This window comes from Bacillus rossius, chromosome 3 (genome assembly GCF_032445375.1).
Source record: "Bacillus rossius redtenbacheri isolate Brsri chromosome 3, Brsri_v3, whole genome shotgun sequence".
In the NCBI taxonomy this organism is placed as follows: Eukaryota; Metazoa; Arthropoda; class Insecta; order Phasmatodea; family Bacillidae; genus Bacillus; species Bacillus rossius.
In genome coordinates this window covers 29798452-29821274 of record NC_086332.1, presented here as the reverse complement: position 1 = coordinate 29821274, position 22823 = coordinate 29798452, and the positions used below count along the sequence as shown (strand labels likewise).

At 40.5% G+C, this 22823-nt stretch overlaps 1 protein-coding gene across 3 annotated transcripts; it reads left to right on the top strand.

Moving 5' to 3' along the window:
* The first annotated feature begins 1259 nt into the window (after window positions 1-1259).
* LOC134530451 (uncharacterized) lies at window positions 1260-20625 on the top strand. Of its 3 annotated transcripts, none has more exons than XM_063365275.1 (5): window positions 1260-1330; window positions 10737-10965; window positions 13071-13297; window positions 14696-15003; window positions 19718-20625. In XM_063365275.1, the coding sequence occupies exons 2-5, from the start codon at window positions 10737-10739 to the stop codon at window positions 20253-20255; spliced, it is 1302 nt and encodes a 433-aa protein (XP_063221345.1). In that variant the 5' UTR covers window positions 1260-1330; the 3' UTR covers window positions 20256-20625. The 3 variants fall into 3 exon arrangements, with proteins under 3 accessions (XP_063221345.1, XP_063221346.1, XP_063221344.1); XM_063365276.1 differs by lacking the exon at window positions 1260-1330 and adding an exon at window positions 1374-1554; XM_063365274.1 differs by lacking the exon at window positions 1260-1330 and adding an exon at window positions 3961-4093.
* The last annotated feature ends 2198 nt before the right edge of the window (window positions 20626-22823 follow it).

Genomic DNA, 22823 nt, shown 5'->3' with positions numbered 1-22823 from the left:
AAAAGGAATAAGAACCATTTTTGTAGATAATTTTATAATCTACAATTTTTGTCTGGGCTATATTTTTGATAAAACTTACTTTTTTTGAGAAAAATCCAAAAAACCAAACATTTTGACCTTTGACCTTGAATAACTTTATTAGCACATGTGGGATCTATGGGGACTTTTAGCACTTTATTTCTACTGGTGAACCCAAGGTCTCTACCAAAATTCAGCTCTGTCGGAATTGTTGTTATTTGATCACAATTTTTATGTCTATTTTGACCGGACTAATGTGTGTGTCTATATATGTGTGTGTGTGAGTGATAATACAATGAATAACTGTATCAATAATTTTAACAAGGTTGTGATAGAAAATGGAGCTTTCACAATCGGTCCCAACTCAGTGCTCCAAACCACATGCAGCAGGGGCCGCTCAAGGAAGACTTCTCGGGGGGGGGGGGGGGGGGGGGGGTTATTATACAAAGGAAAAATGCAACTGCAAAACATGGCATTAAATAAATCAGAGTTAGGCTTGGGATTTGCAAATAATTATGGTATCAGTACTAAACTTCAATAGTGTCATACAACGTTTAATGAGAACAAAGTTTAACACTTGAATTTAAATATTTTAGTTAACATAGTATACCCTACAAACGAAAAGTGAAAAGGCTTTTATAAAATACCTTCTAAACCTGGCTTTGGACTTTATTTCGACAAGGAATTTAATTAATATACTGCCTATCTTGTTATAATTCATTAAACAGTAAATGTTATAAAAAAATTTCCCTTTGTGAACTTTGGTTTGTGCCATCCGCCACAGATGGCAGCACCGTGGTTACACATTTCCGTTCCATACTTACGACTTCTGTTGCAGTCTCGAAATTACGCTCATACCAAATGCCGTATAGCGAGAGTTAAGAAGTTACACATCAAAAATAAAATTTGGCCTCCGCGTCTGACATGCAGTTAATGGACAAGATTGTAGCCTAAGCAAATATAATCACGATGCACTTGTTTGAGGGATTATTTCAGTTCAGAATCATCATTATTTCCAACGAAGGGCTTTATCAGCGACCTCTGCAAACTCTGAAACAAAGCGCGTAGTGCGCTGTGGGCAGGTTACGGAACACGGTATTGTCACTGGTCGAGTTCGAATGACCGGAGTAGCCTTCGAGCGGACCGTTTTAACAAGCGTTCAGCCGTCTCTATCTTTCTTTCTTCCTCCTCCCTCCCCTTCTTCCACCGTGCCAAACAAGAACCTGCCAGCTCATTTCCTGTGCTGCGCGCGGTGGTGTGGCAGGACTGAAGCCGTTCGATCGCAGCGCTGCCTGCAGGCTCTCCGCCGAACGTGAGTACCTACAGCGTAGCAACTGGAAACTCATTGCGTTGAATACTGTCGTAGAGCAGGAATTTATACGCACGCAAGCTGCGCAGTTAGCAATAATTTTAAGGCCCTTTATTTAACAGTAACGCAGTTATATGTATACTTACTTCGGACCAGTGTCGGACTTGTGAGAAGCCAAGTCACTTACGGCTACTTCTGTAGGCCCATAAGTCAGTGTTAATAGTAATGTAAGTTTTCGTTTTAGTACACGCCTTCAAATTTAAATAGTTTACAATTTTTTTTACAAAATTAAACCCATCTCCCCGAAAACAATTCCTGTATCTGTCACTGTTTCAGACCTTTAGTAGGTACTTTATTCGTCCTTGTGATTACATACTTGACGAATAGACACGCGAATGCTTGCCTCTACAATTGCAATAAGCATGCTAAACAGTTTAACATGCAGATTTTATAAGAGAACTATTAGAATTGAATCCTAGCAACGATTTTGGTAAAATTAAAGAATAATTTACATTTTTAGCTCATACATTCAGTACAGAATTTTTTTTTTTTTACATTTGTTTAATTAGTTACTGTACCAGTTAAACTTTCGGGCAGAATTCTTATTTTTAAACATTTTTAACGTGTTAGTTGAGACTTGAGAAGATAAGTAGGTTAAGTGTCCACTCAGGAGATTCTGTCATAGCCTTTGGTCCCAACATTGGAATACTTATTGGCCAATAGAACTGTCAGAAACGTGTTTCAGCGTTCGAGAGTTCATGAAACCTTATAGTACTTACCTAATGTAAATTATGGATGCAGAAATTTGTTGATAGTTAGTGACAAAAGTATCCTGAACTGATCTTTTTTATAAAAAAGGAGGCGGGTTGCTCTGGGCGCCAGAGTTCGGTGGGCGTCAGATTTAAAGGGTTTTACGCGAGCATAATTACACATTTATAAGCTTCAAAATTTCCATATAATAAAACAAGATTGAACTATGCGTATAGTAATTATTTAAACTACACTAACAACCAGTAGAGTAAACTGCATCGTTTCCTCACAAAGTGAAAATGTTTTACTTCCGAGGTTTTTATAGTTTTTATCTTGTAACTTTTCTCAAATTTGACGCTTCATAGAAATAGTACCAATGGTCTAAGTATCCTTCTGCCACTGTCGTCTTGTCAATAGTTATAAACAACTAACTACATGTGGTTGTCAGTGTTATTAAAAAAAAGAAGCATCATGTAACGTTGGGAAATGGGTACAATTGGTACTGCTTTTGAGAACTGATAAATTTTAGACAAGTTTCATGAGACAAACAATATGTACGCGTGGGAATGCTGCTAAAGTAGGAGGGGGTTGTGTTGCTAATTCGGTGGGGAAGAGAGAATGTAGATGATTGGGAAAAGGAGGGGGGTTGATAAGGGGTAGCCGAATGACTGGCGTGTCTTCATGTCCTTGCTTTGGCACTTGGGACCAGCTGTCGAAAACTTCAGAAGTGGTTAGTTGTAGTGGGGCATCGAATCTGATGGTATCAACGCAAGCTCTTTCGTAAATTACGCTGAGTATTCAGTGTTGTCGAAGAAACCTTCAGGAGCAAGGAGCGTACACAGGATTTGTTTTAGATTTTTATGATTTGGAGGGGGGATGGTAAGGAGCTGCGTACGCCACTGTCAGGAGCTGAATTCGGAAGCCATCCACCGACAAGGATAAACAAGATCCTTGTTTAGCCTCTTTCGTGGAAACAGGGTTGCATGCCAAAGTAACTAACTGGTGAAGGTTAGTTATCCATAATCGCTTATTTGAGGGAACAGCTTATAAGAAAATCTATCCAACAGTAGCTTACAGTAGAATTAGAAATTATAACTTGGTACCTGGCTTATACTATGCTCTTTGTGAAGTTACAAACTAATAACTATTTACAGGTTTTTTAAGCTCGCAAATATAAAACAAAAATAAACACATATAATTGATATACAACATATTTCGGCATTTATATCGGCAAATTTTACGTAAATAAGTGGGAACGTGGACAGGAGGCCAAACTCAGTACACCATTGGTCTACGCATCCACCAATGACATGTCTAGCATTCTGCCTACACTTCTCAGTAAGGTTTCTGGTTTGTTTTGTGTGAATTATAATCTAATGCTTTAGCTCATTAAAAAAAAATTGTGTTAAAAGGTTACGACTAACATTATACACGTGCAATAATGTCGACATTAATTAATTACGCGAATCCACCGGAATTAGATGGTAAGCATTTATAGAAAAGAAATATATATATATATTTTTTTTGTAATAAAGATAATTTATCAGGAAAGAATATCAACATTACTTAAGATAAATGAGCAAAATCATTCTACAAATTTAAGTCCCAAGTTGGCTTATAATTTTGTTTGAAAGAGTTGGTTTTTCCAATTTTCCGGGAGAGGGCCTCCATAAAAGTAAAAAGGACAGGGCCCCGCAGAGTCCAGGGTCGCCACTGTAACAGCGTTACGTGGAACGTCATCTCGCCCGCGAAGGTGGACCGTCTCGAGTGCTAGTGTCCGGCGCTGCAGCCGCTGATAACAGTTCCCTGTCGATAGTGCTTATCAGCAAATTACGGCCGGCCGTTGGGGCGCCAGAGGCTCGGACAATGGACTGATTCCCCTCGGCTTCCATTGTGGGCGAGAGGTACCAGCACGCAGCACACGTGTGCACACACATGGCTAGCGCGGAGGACGTACTGTTGGTTGAGCGACGTGTGTTGCACCGCGTCGCGAGGCGACAGAAGAAGCATGGACAGGTAACTGCTAGTGGCAGGGCCTCCGAGAGACAGGTTATTTGCGTGGAAGGGGGGGGGGGGGGGGAGAGGGGCGGCGCCTACTCCAGGGGTCTCGGGGTCTCGGCAGAGTTTTGGAATTGTAAATCTAATCTGTAGGAAACATTACAAGTTAAGTGATGACGTTCAGATCACATTTGCGGTTATAGTCACGGTAACATTTACGAGATTTAATATATTTTTTAATTCTTGAGTTTAAAGAGATGTGCATAAAGGTAGCCGCCTCGCTGGTTCGCCAAAAAGCGTGCAGAGCCCCAGGTGTTAACGCGCCATTTACAAACAGCACAAAATGAATGGAAAGTGTCTGATTACGAACAGCATTTACGAGGCATTGCTAGAGACCTGCGAAATTCGCGGATTCATTCGGTGATAGGCTAGAATTCAAACACATAGGCCTATACATCTTAGATAATTTTGCTATTGGCTTACTGTTCATCTGGACGAATCTCAACCAGTTATAAACCCTCAACCAAAGAAGGATCGAATCACAGACAAACCAGCTGAGACGACTTACAAGTCGGCAGCCAATGAACTTACGTTATTTTCCCGAGTGTGCAGTCTATCCTGAAGGCCATCGAAACCGCGAATTTTGCAGGTCTCTAGCCATTGCACTTGTCTGTACAAGCTTCGTTCCATGGCTTCGTCTATAACGTGTACTTTTAGGACAGTGAATAAAAAAAAAAAGAAGCTAAAACGGGTGTTTTCATGGACTTTTTTTGTGATGAAGAATATTACGCACAGTACTGTAAATGGTATAGGGAATATTCCAGCATAAGATGATAGGGTCGCCACCTAAAGCCCCACGGAGGCGCGTTACGACTAGAAGACTGCACGCCTGTTTTGTGCCTGACGCTTAGAGGCGAAGAGAGATATGGATGCGCGAGCCAGTGTCGCCCTTAGCGCCCGCCGCGCTTAAAGAGCTCGCGCGCCCAGCCAGGAGGCCGTTTTAACTAAATTATTGTTGGGAGGGGGGGGGGGGGGTAGTCCGACAAAATGGTTTGCCCCCGGGCTCTTAGTTTCTCTTGAGACTAGGGGCATGTATTTTTCGCAAAAAAAAATCTGTTTGCTCATTACACTGCAATAAGGTATACCTACGCTAGCAATTTTTCCCTTGTAATTGGTAGAGACCTGCAAAATTCGCGGTTTCGATGGCCTTCAGGATAGACTGCACATACCCCTGTACACTCGGGCAAATAACGCAAGTTCATTGGCTGCCTACTTGTAAGTCGTCTCAGCTGGTTTGTCTGTGATTCGATCCTTCTTTGGTTGAGGGTTTATAACTGGTTGAGATTCGTCCAGATGAACAGTAAGCCAATAGCAAAATTATCTAAGAGGTATATGTGTTTGAATTCTAGCCTATCACCGAATGAATCCGCGAATTTTGCAGGTCTCTAGTAATTGGTGACCGTCTGCGAGAGAAGCCATTGCCCTATTTGGCCGGGCCATTCAGGACGTGTTTGCTTCCGCACTGGTAGATTGGTGTGCTGACATTAGACATGTGCCTGAAATAAACGCAGACAATACTGCAAAGTTTTAGCGCACAGCTGTAGTGGAAATCTTTTTTCGCGTAACATACATTGCCCTGTTAGTCACTATTTCAACTCAAATGATTTGACGGGTTAGCAGTGTGAAAACAAGAAAATGAACCTTGATTTACTTTATTGACTAATAATTCAGCCCGTAAGCGGCAACACCCGGTACGTTCAACACAATGCAGAAGTCAGTGTTCGACCCCTGTCGGCAATCGAACCCGTGTCGCTTTGATGGGAGCCCCACGTGATCTGACCACTTTATCGCCGAGGAAGCAGAGATGTTTTAAAAAAACATACTTTCGTAATTTGATTCCTGTGTTTGTGCTTATGCAACAAATGGACACACAGCAAAGCTCAACTCCGCCGCAATTTCGCGGCGTGTTTAATTTTTTTGTAAATATCGATTGTTATTTCGGAGCAAGTGCTGGGAAGCAGCGCAAACCACGAACAAGCAACGATCGAAGCGTTACATTTTGGCAGATCGCGATTTTTTTTTCTTCAAAAAGTTGATTTAACACATTTCAAACCAGTTTCGAAAATGGCAATACTATTCTTTAAATTTTCTGAAAATTCGTTTTTGGATTTTTTTTGTATTTAACCAATTTACCTGTAAATTTAGTAAAATATTTTTTAGCAAACCCGGGATTTTGGTTTAACCACACCGGTTAGTAATTTAAGGATATTTTTTTTTAACGAATTAAAAAAATTGTTAAATTTTTGGGAGTTATCAGAAATTGCGTATGTTATACGTTTTTAATAGCACACTGTTGTTTTGCATTGATTTTTTTAAGTTTTTTTTCTTCTAAAAATAAAAATAAGCCCGTATTCAGCACACAGGGGGATTTTTTAAAAGGGTTTATACAAGAGAAACTGCTGTTTTTTCACGAACGTTATCTTGAAGGTAGAGAGTTTTTAGAATTTTCCCAATGATCAAAAAATACGTTTTCTGCATAAAAGAGAATCTTTTGTAAAAACAGGAATGTGTTATTGGCTGCGAACAAAATTTGTTGAACTAACTCCATCGCAGATCGCCTCTCGAAAACTATGAAATCAATATATTCAACGGTCTTGCAATGGGGAAATGATTTAACTAATGTGTTTGAAGTAACATGGAAGTAGAATTTTCTCTGCCTCGTGAAGAAGTGTGAACAGATATGTTTGTGCAGCGAGGCTGTGGTGCTGTCGTGTTGCCATTTGTAAGTGACTCGCGGTCATGTTAGCAGGTGTGCTTGGCGTGATTTGGGCTGTGTACATTGCGCGTGAGCGCGTGGAAACGTCTTCTTCCAGTATCTACGCAGCTACGATGGCTCGATGGCTCTCATCTCTCTGGCTCTTCAGATAGCTAAATGATTCACTCTGCCGATGCCAGATATGATATTAGTACAGTTTATGAACAAACGTTCCTTGAAATCGCAGTATCATTAATCTATTTATATTTAAATGTGTCAAGAGTTTTTTTCCAGCTTTCCAGCCCCATCAGTATGATATAAATAGGCTACTTCGTTTTCTTATCTTCAAGTTTCCGTAGGAGATCACCTACATTACTTTTAACATAGTTCTTGGCTTCTTATTTCTATTTCTCGCCTCTTAGTCAATTTTCTAATTTTGCCACGTGTTTTCGCCAACAAATCTTATTGGCGTACCTTCCGTTAGCAAAAAGAGTCCTCTTGTACGAAAGTTTCAACATCATTGGTTTTATCTGTGCAGCTGTGAAAGTCAATTTGAATCGAACGAATCAATCTTAAATTAAGTCAGCAGGTATCTTGCGTAGTTTCACGTGCTCTAATCCAAATTGCCTGCGTAGAACCTGGTGTTTACCGCCGTATCCAAACATACTGTAACTGAGCTCCACATCTGCTCAAATGTTCTCAATCATTCACTCATTAATTATATATTTCTCTCTTCAATGATCACGTGAGTTGGATCTTTTTTTTTTTTAATTAGGATTTTACATCGCACGGTTACGGTGTGCAGAGCGTCCGAAGAGAACCACGCGATTTGAAAAAACTGCTCAAGATATCCGAGTGGAGTCTGTTTACGACAATATTTTAAGAATACGCTCAAGGTGGAATAGTAGTTCTGTTTCCAATGTCGTTTTTTGAACTTTTTTTTAGAAGAGTGAAAACAAACATTACATACCCGGTACAGATTTTTGAAAATTGTCAAGGTGCTTGCATTTCATTTTATCTTCATTTCTCCGCCATATGGTTTAGCTCAAATCTCACAATTTCCCTATGTATACTTATTACTTACGCAGGGCATTAGTTTAAAGAATTATACATTTAATTTAGTGTCCGCCGGTCCGGCGCCTGGGTTCTGGGTGTGGAGCCGGAGCCGATGCCCGCCATTTTGGATTGTGACATCATGGCGGCCATCTTGGATGACCTTGACCCTGACCTTGACCTTAAATATTGTTGCTATACGTGGAAACCCGATCGATATCGATGTTATGCATCGCTTATTTTAAAACATCTAAAAGTAATGGCGATGTGGGCTTATCGCTAGTATATTTATCACTAATATCACTATCGCCATCGTAAAATTCAACATTGCAAATATTAGGATAGGTACAACTAATATCGTAAATATATTCAAAATACCACGCAAATGTCTATAATTCCCACTACATGTAACACATTTAAATTAGAAACTGCAGTGAGCAAATATTGTTATGACAAACATCGCAAAATTGTGGCATATAATATATCGCTCTTTTTTTTCTCCATATCGCATTTGCGATATTTGAAAAATCTCGTCTGTGACCGGTATATCGACCTATCGCGGCGTCGCTACCGACTGGTTTACGTTAGGCCAGTAATTTAATTGAGTGGCGAGTAGTTAAGTAATTTTGCCGCGTGTGAACAGAACTGTTTAGTCGAATAGTTTGGTAAAACGGGCTGGATTCAGTAAAAATGAATGGTGGACGATTGGATAGCTTCCCCCACCCCGACTCATTGGCCTCTCGCCCTTTACTGGAAAGTTATGAGTGACGACGTTTTCGTAGAGTTCATTAGTGGATCGCTTATTCACAGCTCGACACTCGGAACATCTACTTAACTCGCTCCTTGCCTCGTGTTGAACCATCACTCGCCTACTTGCCGCTTTCTACTCTCGTCCACTCGCCACGATACTAAATTATTGATAGCTTCGGCTCGTGTGTAGATGGAAAGAATAACGTTATTTCCCAACATTCGACTAGTGGTACCGCCTCAGTCGACGGTGCTCGGAGACTACAAGTATGTGGGAGTCTATATGTCCCTTACCCGTGTTTTTGGTGTGTGAGGATACGGATACTGGCGGAAGGCGGGTAGTCGCGCGCAAGAGTCACGACAAGACGAGGCTAGTGCATTTCATAATCGAACCCCTGGTGTCGTGAGTACATCGAACTTTTTTGACGTGACAACGTCTAATAAATCGGTGAACCACCGGCTGCACGCAAGAAAGAGTGTTCCGTAACGCACATTGTCCCGTTTCGCTGTGTCCCGTTACGCTCATTTTATTATTGCTCTTTGCTAACCTGAACCTCCTAGCATTGCGACCGAGTCCGTGGCGTAATTCTGTTTTCATGCATTTCAATGTAACATTTTCATTGCTCTTTGCTAACCCGTTCCTCCTAGCATTGCTGCAGAGTCCGTGGCGCAAATATATTATTTTTGAAGGCATTTGTGTATTGGGTAAGCCATTTTCCTTCACATCATCCTTGAAACACTCCCATTCGTTTCCTACTTTTCCTATCATCGTCCTATCCTGAACAGAATAACACAGATTGGAAGAAGTTAAATAGCAAACATGCATAAAGGTTATAGTTAAAATAATCTGTTCGTTAAAGTAATAAACATATTTGTATTAATGAGTGCAAATAAAAGTAAATTTATCAATTAAATTGTAGATTTCATTTCACTCCTTCTTTGTATCCTTACAAAATAATGATAATTCAATAAAAATGATTCAATTTTATTCATAAAAGTATGCAATCATTTCATCAATGTTTTGTTATGACGTTGTCACGTTAAACTATCGTCCGTAAACCGACTTTACAGACAACCAATTTTTTTTTTAATGTGTAAACGTCTTAGCTCTCGGTGCACGGCAATTTCGTGAATGGAACGGAAGTAGAATGAACGGAAATGTGTAACCACGTTGCCGAAGTCTTCAAGATGGCGGACCCGCGTGAAGCAACTTAAACCCGCATGTAGTCACTTTCGGGTGAACTTAAGGGGGCATAACCAAACGTATTGGTGTTCTAAATGAAACTTTATGTTAGAGAAACGGCCCTGGAACATATTTGTTAAACTAAAATAGTCATAGTAAAAAGTATATACAAGTTTTAAAATACATGAGAAACCTGGCATTACAATAATTATAATACATATTCTTCTTGCAAAAGCCAATAGGTTCGGTAGCACAGCGGTGAAGAGCTTGTAAATCTCAAGTGCGAATTTTGAACGTGGCCCAAATCTCCTCACTGTAATTTATTTTTTACTTTTTTTAATATCAATCTTATGTAATAATAATGTTGAATCAGCTCAATAAGGTTAGAGGTTGGTTTGTAGGATGTATTTACAGACTGATTTCTGTCATCTGAACAAAAATAAATATACATATTCTTAGTGTTATAATATGAGTTTAAAAAATTTTCAGTTTAATATTTTAGTAATACCATACAAATATAACTTCTAACGTGTGCGGACTTTATAGTGAATCTGAACAAGATAGGCATTAGTTTGATAAAATTCCTTGTCAAAAATCAGGTCCAAAGCAGGGGTTTAGTATTTTTCAACTCTTATTCACTTTTTTCGGAGCCGTTTCTAATAGTTTAAAATTCCCATTTGTTTTGTGCTACTATATGCACTTGATGGTGGCAAACAGCGTTTACGAAGATTTGTTAATAATAATTATTCAATAACGATAAACAAGGGATTTTCTGGTCGTTGGCGAAAATATATAGGTAGATCATATAAGTTATATAAGTTGCGTTTTGCGCCGTTGCGATCGTTGCGTGATTTGAAAACTCGCTGACAGAACCGGCGTGGAGCGGTCGATGCACGTGCTGCCACAGCTGGCGTGCTCCGCAGATGGCCGCTGCCGCTGCAGCTGCAGCTGCGAGCGAGGAAGAAGGCGACGCGGTGCCGGGACTGCCGCCCTGGGCGGGTAGGCGGTTCATGGAGGCGGTCCTCAGACAAGGCGGAGAACATTCCGACTTCGCCTTGAAAGACGTTCACTTCAAGAGGAAAGCTACCCAGGACGAAGGCTACGCCAGCGAAATATATTTCTTCTCGCTCAGGATCGCCAGGAACAAAACAGGTATGATGAATGTTTCGCCCAAGAAAATATAGGTTTAGCTAAATATTTGTATGTAGATAAATACTTAAAATTTATAAATGGTGTGTGTGTATACATATATAATGTTTACGAATTCCGGGACGTAAATTTAGTGGATGGCGGAGAATGTCAAATCCAGCTCTTTATATATGTAATATATTTATTTATTTATATTTATATACTTGTCTGTCAACGAAACACTGCAAAATTACAGCCACGAACAGCAATGCGGAAATTTGAATTTAGTGGGCTTCAGGGCCTTAGGAAGTTATTTGTTAGCAAAGTATTTTTTTACGTAAAACGTTTACCATGTTTGGTTTTATTTTTAATTTTAATCAATAGAGGGGTTATTTTGTGGCAAAAATATTTAGTCATTTGGTGAGGGGTGAACATTTGAAAAAAATGCCTGAAATTCAAAAACTACGACACTTTTTGAATTTCTGTTTTTTTTTTTAATTCAGAACCGTTTTTAACTGGCCTATCTATTGTTCTCTGTTTGACGTTGTGTAATGGGTAGAGACTGGAAAAATTCGCGGTTTCTAGGATAGACTTCGCGATTCTATATTTACTTGGGAAAATTAGACCTGCTCATTTTCTACTGACTCGTGATACCTGTTAAATGGGATGCTTGTGATTGGATACTGCTTTTGTTGAGGATTTTTTTTTCATTGGCTCAAGAGTCCTTCAGGTAAACCGTGGTCCAATCACTGCTGCAATGTGAAGGTGATCGAGTTTGAATTCTAGCCTATTGCGAAATGAATCCGTGGATTTTTTCTTTCTCTAGCTAAGGGACAACCTGTATAATTTTATTTTTCAGTGCCAGTGTTTAATGCAACCGCTGTTGACAATACGTAAAAAATGCGTTGATGTTTTTAAAATTTCGGATCCCCCAGCTAACCGGAAATTATTCCGTACCACCCAAAACTCTCCGGCCATTCGCCCCTCCAAAGATGGAGTCACGATGCGAAGACGAACACAACACGACCGGCCTGACACGCTCAGTAGCCAATTAAATACAAGGTAGCCGTGACGTCAACACGACAAAATACGCGCCCAGACGGTCCGCAAGAAGAATATATATATAATTTTTTAATTTTGTAGTTTCGCGCCGCACGTCAGAAAGCAACCCGGAAACCTTACAGAACTAAACTTCAAAAATATTTACCTACATGGTAGTAAATCTTTATGCTGAGAAACGAAATTTCGTTTTGCGTTTGGGTACACTTTCAAATATTTAGTGTGACTTCAACTGTTTATTACGTTTATTTTTAAGTTTCAGCATAGGTAACAGCGGAATAATCAACTTGTCTATAGCTTGCTTCCTTGTATCTAAAATAAACTTAACCTCACGATGTGCAAGAAACGACTAAATATTATATTGTTAAGTACTCAAGCTATAAACAGGAAATTAAAAAAAAATTCCTATAGGACTTACACTGTTTTGTGGTGCAATGTATGGACGCATTCGGCTTGAATGATAGCCGACAGCCGTATTAGAGTTGGCCGTGTCACTGTTGTCCGGGTTATTGTGGCCCTGTGCTGGAACAATGTACGGGGACGGGAGATGGCAGACGGGAGGCTGGATACGGGAGACGGGAGGCTGGATACGGGAGACGGGAGGCTGGATACGGGAGACGGGAGGCTGGAGACGGGAGGCTGGAGACGGGAGGTGGAGACGGGAGGCTGGAGACGGGAGGCTGGAGACGGGAGACGGGAGGCTGCAGACGGGAGACTGGAAGCTGGAGACGGGAGACTGTAGACTGGAGACGGGAGACGGGAGGCTAGAGACGGGAGGCTGGAGACGGGAGGCTGGAGACGGGAGACTGGAAGCTGGAGACGGGAGACTGGAGGCTGGAGACGGGAGGCTGGATACGGGAGACGGGAGGCTGGAGGCTGAGGCTGAAGACGGGAGACGGGAGGCTGGAGACGGAAGGCTGGAGACGGGAGGCTGGAGACGGGAGGCTGGAGGCTGGAGGCTGAGGCTGAAGACGGGAGACGGGAGGCTGGAGACGGAAGGCTGGAGACGGGAGGCTGGATACGGGAGACGGGAGGCTGGAGGCTGGAGGCCGGGTGACGGCTGCTCGCAGGCGGGGACGGCGAGGCGGAGGCGGCCGGCGCCGAGCGCGAGGTGGCGCTGCTGCTCAAGTCGCTGCCGTCGGGTGGCAAGCACCAGGAGTTCATCAGCACGTCGAGCGCCTTCCCGCGCGAGATGAGCATGTACAGCGAGACCATCCCGCGCCTGACGCGCCTCCTGGAGCAGGCGCTGCCCGAGGCGCGCGCGCCCTTCGCGCCCAGGTGCTACCTCTGCCAGGAGGTGCGTGCGTGCTCCTCCGACACTCCCAGCGCCCAACTCCTGGTTTATTGTGATCTGATAGCGTGTGTGGTTGGACCAATTTATACAACCACTGCAAAACCTAATATGATTGGACCTGTGTGGGGTATAGAGATGTTTCTATTAACTCATTTTGCAAGATCAATTTTTGTGGTTGTTGAAGAACTTTGTTCATTTAAAAATCATTCAGACGTTTTGTGTTACTTATTAAATGTTTCCTCCGTTGTTTGCAATAAACCTGTTTTTCAGCTCCAAATCAAGAGGCGTATACCGGCACTTTAGCACTTAGCACTTTAGACTATTAAGTCCCGGCATTTTTTCAACATATTTCAATCGTGATGAAACTGCAGCTATGTTTGTCGGTTGAATTCAGACTCATCTTGCGTTTATTTACAACATAAATTTATGGTTACGTTTTTTTTTAAATCTATCCTAATAAGGACATGAATAATATTGTGGCTGTAACTATAGTCAAAAGAATTCATTATTTTTTTTTTAATCTCACACCATGGGCGAAAATCAGTTGTGATTCCCTGGGAGGGGGGGGGGGGGAGGGTGGCAGGATAACGTTTATCATTTCAATTTCACAGTTACGTTTTGCACGCGCAAGCGGGCTCGCTCAGAGAGGGGAGTTTTGATTCCTGGTGGGGGGGGGGGGGTGTCCGGGATCTACGCCCATGTCTCACACGATAATGAAGAATGCCCCTTGATCCGTACCAGCTTTGGATATGACAGCGGGCGAAAGTGCTGCGCTCTAACGTGTAAATAAGAACCTAAGACGATACAGGGCGTTACGGCAGCGCACTGCAGCGGTGAAGTTCTTAAGCTGCTCATCATACGCTCCTGGAAAAAAAACGTAGAGTAAATCCTATCCACTCGCGACTTCTATACAGTATATATATATTCGAAGGTACCAGTAGCCAGAGTGCCTGACTGTGTTGGGGAGCTGGAGCAGTGAAGGGCGTTTCCTCGCCGCCAGGGCCGGCGCGTCCATATAGGCGAACTGGGCAACCGCCTAGGGCGCCAATTAGCTGGCGGCGGCGCAGCACGACACATAACAGCTGATATAATAATGTTTAACGATTATTGAAACTAGATGAAAATTGATTTTTTGTAACAGTTTGGAATGTTCATATTGATATAAGTGATTATTTAAAGTCCACGGTGACCTGTTTATGATTTGTAATAAGTAAAAAAGTAAAAAAAAAAAAAAACACACAAGCCTGCTTACATTTGATTGTTGACCAAATCTTAGGCTTACGTGATGTATTTTGAGGCAAGGAAAATTTTTTTTTTGTGGTGTCCGGCGGGAGGGAAGGGGGGGGGAGGTTTTTTCGCCTAGGGCGCCAATTGACCTTGCGCCGGCCCTGCTCGCCGCAGCGGCCGCGCCGCCTGCTGGTGCTGGAGGACCTGACGGCGGCCGGCCTGCGCGCGCACCCGCGCCGGGGGCTCGACCTCGCGCACAGCTCGGCGCTGCTGAGGAGGCTGGCGCAGCTGCACGCCGCCTCGGCGCGCCTGCACGAGCTGGACCCGGCTTCCATGCGGCAGTACTCCCAGTCACACATCACGGAGTCGGCGGAGGCGCGCGCCCACTGGGGCGGCGTGCTGTCGGGCCTGGTGCGGCGCCTGGCCGCCGAGCTGCGCGGCTGGCCCGCCGCAGGCCCCGAGGTCGCCGACAAGCTGGAGAGGTCAGCCCGCTACCAACCTAGCTGCACGAACTGTTGGAACAATTTTTTTTTTTTTTTACCTTATTATGGTCTGACATGTCTCACATGCAAAAGCGGCAGGAATCGTGTTTCCGAATAGTCTATATTTAATTCCTGTTTGCATTCTTGTTTTTTTGTAACCAATTTATTTCATACAAACCCATATTATTATTCAAATAATTGACTTAAGAACAAAGTATTAAAAAAATTTTAAATATATATATATTAATATAATTTTCAGTTTTCTTTTATTTCTGTGTGAAAACGTTGAATTTCTGAAAGTCCGCTACTCCCTGGGGATTTGAGTATGACCATCACTTTTCTTTTAAAATTCAATAATATAAAGAAAACTTCACAAAATCTTGGCTACGGCCCGGCACAGTTCTAGAAGAACCCGCCTGGATAGTACTTGCTTGTGGGTTAGATTATAACAGGTCAGACCTCTCTCCCCCCCCTCTGATCCAAAATCCTGAAAAAAATATCCTAATTCCAACCAACTAATGGAAAGAATTTGGAAGCACACAGCAGGCAGTGTGGTTTTACGTATCTAACACCCCCCCCCCCCCCCCCCCCCCCAAAAAAAAAATTCTGCCACGAATTGAAATTATGCTTACGTTCTTGGAACAAGTTACGTTAGATCACGGTAGGTCTTTACCAGGAAGTGGCCACGCATGCATTGCTACATAGACACTGCGTTAAACTACTTTTTTTTTGGTTCAACTGATGCGTGACACGCAAAACATTGGGGAACAGTTTTTGAAGGACTGTGTTTAACAACGAAAATTATGGTTCGTACCACTATTTGGCGTGATCAAGCACAATTTCCGCAATGTTTTGGGGTTGCAAAATGGTGATAATGAGGTAAAAAGTGACTTACACTTCGTCACAGCATGCCATCTTCTGTCGTTTCTTTACTCCATGGGTCTTGCCTAACATCGTTTAATGCAAAAATATATGTTTCAAAATTAGCACATACCTCGAACATAATTTTTAATGTTACTTTTTCTTAAAGAAAAAGGGGCGCTATCGCTATCGCTCGAGCAGTTGATCACCTAGAACTGTGAATACTATAGAGCATCCCACTCTTAGATTGCAGTGTGGAAGTAAATGGGCGCATTCTTTCTCTCTCAAACACACGCCGATTGCCGTTAGCACTGTCCTTGTTTCTTCGTGCGTTGTTGCCAAAAATCAAACGAAATTTAAAATTTTAATTTTTGGACCAAGCTTTTTTCATATTGTATAGAATCAAAATACGCATCAGACAATGCTTATTTTGAATACTTAACAATATTTTAAGTGTCCGAAAAAATTAAAAAACATAACTTATTCGCTGCGAACTGTTTTGAAGTATTCCGATATGTTTCACATCAAAAAAAGAAAACCTACATGTGTATTTCATTCAGATTTTTTTTATTAGTAAATTAATGCCTTAGGACGCCACCGAACAAATGTTAAGACAAAAACTGTACAGGTTTCACTTAAATAATGTTTTTAATATATTGAAATGCATTTTCTCACAAACTGACACATCAAAAGGTTGACCCGCGGAAAACATTTTTTCTATTAAAGATAGATGGGGGACGAAAGCGAGAAAAATGTTCACAATAAATTGAATTAGTTTTTAAAAGCAGCTCCATCTCAATTGCTTCTACAGTTTCCGTGGAAATATGTAGCTGTTAAATATGTGTCTTATCAGTACAAGAGCGCGCGCTGCCGTCATAAGAGGAAACAGGGTCGTGTGTTTAGATAAGTGGAGTTCTGTCCTACAAGCAATTTCAAATACATGGCTTCCTTAGTCAACAAAAAATATTATAATCGATTCTTGAACATAATATGTAAAATGTATGAAATAAATACGAAGGAATTTAATAGCGATCATGGTACAAAATTTTGAATTATTTTTCTATCCTTCTCACCAAGCATCTTATCAAACATTGTTTTAGACAAAGTTTTGGAAAATAATTATGATATTATTACAAACAATTTAAACAGATTTAATAAGGTGTCTACTAAGGCAGTTACGTTTTTTTGTCCGGTGAAAATTTTTTTCGAACCCATGCAGTTATGGCTGGTCGTATCAAAAATGTATTTAGAAAACATTTTTCGGCATTAGGTAATCCGAGTTATCATACGTTAAAACGGATTTGATATTATTCATATTATGGGAGTTGTTGCGATTTTTCTGTTTTTCAAAAAATCTTCCCCATTTCGAACCAATTGTTCGGATTTTTCCCATAACTTACTCGACCGAGAATTTCCATTACCGTATTTTATTTATCATTTTGGACATGACTTGTCCAAAAATTCGGCATTTATCGGGCCCATGAAAATGTGATATATATATATAATTATATATATGGGATTTTTAGAACAGAAAAGAAAACTATAAGAAAATTTCGTCTACAATAGGTAGTTTTTTTTTAATTTACATAAAAGTGGCATTATTACAAATTTATATGTGTAATAAAATTAAATATTATAAATTACGATATGATTTCTTAAAATTCTTCTTGTTCGATCCAAATTACAAAGACACGCATCTCCTGAAATTCGTACTGTGTTAGAGATTTGGCAACAGCGCGCGCCATAAGCCGTGTACTGCAATCTAAGAGTGGGACGGGCTATAGACTACAACTTTCTCCCTCTGTGCAAAGCCACGCGACGTTAACATCCTTTGTTTATTTTGCCACCTGTGCAGTGATGCTGTGTAGATAGCGCAGAAATAATATTGTTGTTTAAATAATGTACAGTCGGTTTGCCAACTGGCACAGTGTTAAGCCCTAAAATTGGTAAAACTTTATTCCGACCGGTCAAGACGAGAACACAGTTTTTTTTTAGGATCATACGCAGGAGATAAAATCAGCTGAACTCATCTTCAGACAAATGTCCCCACCTGTAGTTTATATACATTCTTTATTGATTGGAGCGAATACCACAATTTTAGCTTTAGTTTGATACAGCGATCATAATAATAGTCTTGAAAATCACTTAAAGTCAATCTCTTTTACAAAAAAAAAAAAAAAAAAAACACGTGAGTTTTTCAGTACTCTCCAGAGATGTTGTAACATCTAACCTCGGTAACGAGCAAATTCATGAGTTCTCGTGATGAAAATACCCGTATAATACGAAACTCGGAAACGAACTCCTTAAAATAATGCCGAGCGTAATAATTGTGTTTTGAACTACATTTCTTTACGCGAAATACACTTTTTATGCACCCGGCGCTATAACTCTTTGCCGGAGCAGCTACTTCGGCAATCGAATCATTTGATTAGAAGACCGAAATTTTAAACTGTGTAATGAAACGGCTCCGAGAAAAGCGAGAAAAGACAGGACCAAAATATTAAACCCCGGTTGATTTTCGACAACGAATTTTATTAAACTGCTAACCATCTTGGTAATATTCATTAAATAGTTAATACTTTAAGGTTTCCCTATGGCTTAGTGAACTTTGGTTCTAACCATTCGCCACAGATGGCAGCACCGTTCCATTAACGAAAATACTTCTTCCAAATGCCGTATTCCGAGAGATAGTTTGTTACACATAAAACAAATCGTAATAGCATACTATGCAGGTAGTAACTAGTGTGTCCAAAGAAAACTCGAGGCCGTGGGTTCTGGTTTCACTACGGAATTGGTGTTTTTATAATTATCAGTAAGTGTGGCCATCCTCCGCTAAGCTTCCCTGAAAAAAATTAAAAATATATCTTAAATAAATAAAACTGTTAAAATATTATATTCGTTTTAATGTTTCAGTCCCATAAAATATTTTCACAGTCTAGGTGAGTCTACCAACATCTACCAATGTTAAATAATATAATACGGTGTTATCTTTACCACTAATTTTATCCCCAAATACATGGTGATTTGTGATATGTAGAGACCTGCAAAATTCGCGGATTCATTCGGTGATAGGCTAGAATTCAAACACATATACCTCTTAGATAATTTTGCTATTGGCTTACTGTTCATCTGGACGAATCTCAACCAGTCATAAACCCTCAACCAAAGAAGGATCGAATCACAGCCAAACCAGCTGAGACGACTTACAAGTCGGCAGCCAATGAACTTGCGTTATTTTCCCGAGTGTACAGGGGTATGTGCAGTCTATCTTGAAGGCCATCGAAACTCCGCGAATTTTGCAGGTCTCTAGTGATATGTTATGCTGTTGGTTTTCTTTACAAAAAAAAAAAGGAGTATGAATTACATTGTTCATTAAGCGAATTTATGAACACATTAATTTTAGTATAGGCGTAATAGTTCGCGCGCTTATAAGTTGACACGCAACGAACTTGGTGAAAGTGTTTTAAAAACTTTTTTTTTTCCTTCTGGGAGCATCACTACCCCCTAATATACTACACAAAACGGCTGTGTCGAAAGGGAAGACAAAATGTTCGAGCACTAGGATTTTCCTGGGGGGGTCGTGGCCTCGATCGCCGAGGGAATGATTTCGGTGGAGGGGTCGCAGGCTACCCATTGAGAACTACTCAGCGAGAGACAAACGAAAGACGGTCGTGCCCAGTAGCGGATCCAGAGGGGGGGGGGGGGGGGGGGGGGGCTAACGGGCTCAAGCCCCCTCCAAAAGCATCTGGGTCCACTATTGTTTTAGTGTTTGCCTTGATAAAGCTTAGCCTCAGATGGGTCAAGCCCCTCCCAAACCAAAATCCTGGATCCGCCACTGGCTCGTGCCCGGCAGGTTCGCCGACAACCTGATGGACCGCCTCGCGGAGGTGTTCCGGCGGGACGATGACGGCTTCAACGTGCTGAACCACGGCGACCTGTGGGTGAACAACGCGCTGTTCAGCTACGGCGAGGCGGGCGAGGTGGACGACGTGCGCCTCATCGACTACCAGAGCGCGCACTTCGCGTCGCCGGCCGTGGACCTGCAGTACTTCTTCGTGGTGGACCCGGACGACGAGGTGCGCCGCGACCACTGCGACGCGCTGCTGCGCGAGTACCACGGCGAGCTGTGCTCGGTGCTGGCGCGCCTCGGCTGCGGCCGGAGACCCCCGAGTCTGGCCGAGCTGAGACACGCTCTCGACGGGAACGCCGACCACGCGCTGTTCCTCGCCGCCACGGAGTTGGCCATCCTGCTCGACGACGGGTTCGAGTTCAACGGCGCGCTGCCGGACGGCGAAGGGCAGCGGGAGGACCGCCCCATGCATTCGGGCGAGAAGTACAAACAGATATTCAATCACTTGCTCCCGACCTTCAGAGCAAAAGGAATTTTGTAGGAGTAGACACGTACCTCCTTTTTTTTTTTTTTTTGCCCATTATTGGTAGTATAGGGACTACTTCCTTTTTTTTTTTTTGCTTTTAGATGCGTATAGCCAGGGCCGTCGAGAGAAAATAAGGGCCAGAGCGCAAATAATTTTATCATGTCCTTGCCTCATTACCTAATGTAGAAACATTAAAAAACCCACAATTTCAAAAGAAAATCTGTAAACCTTACCACGGCCATAACTGTAAATGTATTGTTTTGCGGACAGCATAACTTGTGTAAGGATTCCAATGTTGTAATTTTCATTCCATCAGGGTAAACCCAAGAATGAAAATAAATATTTTGAAACTCAACTTGGTCTCCTCTTGGTGCCCCCCCCCCCCCCCCCCCCCCCCCCCAACCTTTCACCCGTCGAGGACGACCCAGCAGTTAGTGTACAAGGAAGTTAGGTGCCTGCAGATTTGCTAGCTCAATGCCTTGACATCTTATTGCGTTTTGGTTTGGTGTGCAGTGTTCGGAAACCTTTACAATTAGTGGAATATCAATTTTGCTGTAGCTAAACTTGACCATATCCAATAGTTTTAATTACATTAACAAACTAGTTTGTAACAAAATCACACATTTTTCTACAAGGAAGAATTAGTACAAATTGAAACATGCTGCTTTCAAGACATGAGTAACAATAAATGGCTACAATACTACTTGAAATACAATGATGTTATGTACAGTTACATAATGTTTGAGATATTTTCAAGCCAGTTAACACTCAATAGATTTTATAACTTTATATAGTATTAGAATTGTGAATAAAATAACAAGAACTGCCTATACATTAAATAACACAATTTGTAGTTCTTATATAATTAAAGGAGAGTATTGTTTTTTCCTTCAAAATAGTGTAGTTTTAATTGTGTTTGTTTCTTTTTTATGTAATTTGGTATTAGAAAAGACTTTAAGTAAGTGATTTTAATTAAATGGTTATTGTTTATCATAGTTAAAATTTACATTCTTTTTTTTAAATATGTTTCCATACTACAATTAACATATTTATGATTTTTTTATTATCATTAATAGAGTAATTTTATTATTAATTTTACAGTTTACAAATATGAGTTAAAAAATTAATTGATGCTTTGGAAGCAAGTATTTTGTTCAGACTGTGTTTTTTTGTTAAATATTAAAAAGTGTCAGTGCAATGTTAATCTTAAAATTTCTAAGTATTCAATTTAAATTTTTTATGGTTTCATCTGTCTGGTCTTAATTTTTATCTCTTGTTTATTTTTTTTCCTAAGTAACTGTCTTAATATTGTTTTTTAATTTTGTGCATGTGATTGATAAAGTGTGCATTAATGTGAGCATGTATGAGTGACAGGGGCGTAGCCAGGGGGGGGGGGGGGGGGTTAGGGCTTGAAACCCCCCCCTTAGCACCAAATTTTAATTAATTTCTTATTCATCACTCAAACAAATTTCATAATAAAATTAATAAAAATTTTTACCATTACAATATTTAAATTTAAGTACCGAAAACTGCTAAAATAGCACTATTTTACACCTTAAAATCCAAATTTTCCCGGGGGAGGACCCCCAGACCCCCCGCTCTAATACGGCGAGGGGGGGGGGGGGGGGGGGACATGCTTCTTAACACCCCCCATACACAAATCCTGGCTACGCCACTGATGAGTGATAGTGTACATGGGATGTGTGCTTGCTATTTTGTACAACAGTGTTTGTTATTGATTTACTTCATTGAATCAGGTTGTACAAACCTTATAGAGAATCACAATCTTTAACAGTATTGCAATTGGAATATTTCAATCTCAGAAGTCTGATGGGAAAAATTAAATTAGTTATGTACCACTCTTGATCTATAAAAAAAAACCTAAGAATTTTTAAATTTTAGTTATTTTATATGAAATGTTATTTTCCTCACATTTTGTTGTAGTTTATCTTTTTTGAGTAATGTAAGTATAACCTTTTTTACCTATAACACTTGATTATTAACATTTTTCTCTACTCAGAGTCAAATCCTTGTTGATTTGTCTGTAATTAGGGATTTAATGAGTTTGGCTGATTGCTTCAATTCATACGTTCATAACACTAAAATATACATGTACAGTTCAAACAAAAATTGACATGAATTATTTGTTGTTCTTAAGTCACTAATTTTGTTCAGTCAATCATGCATACACTTAAAAAAAATTAATTTCTTAGCAGTTTTATTTGGTATAATATAGTGGTGTCTAAAGTTTTGAGAAATATTCCATTTTTCATTAGTATGATTTAATATTCCTTTAAGTATTATAGGTATATTATATATTTTATATCATGATTGAAGATCTCTGCTGTGATATCTTTTTCTGAAGAGGTTTTTACACGTGTATGTGTTTATAGATGTGTATGTGTATTTGTGTATATGCACACACATAAGCTGAAACTTTTTCCTATTAATATTGAATTATTGATTTACACAGAATGTTGTATCTATTTGGCTGATGTTATATATATATATATATATATATATATATATATATATATATATATATATATATATATATAAGTTTAGTTTTAGTTAATTACTATG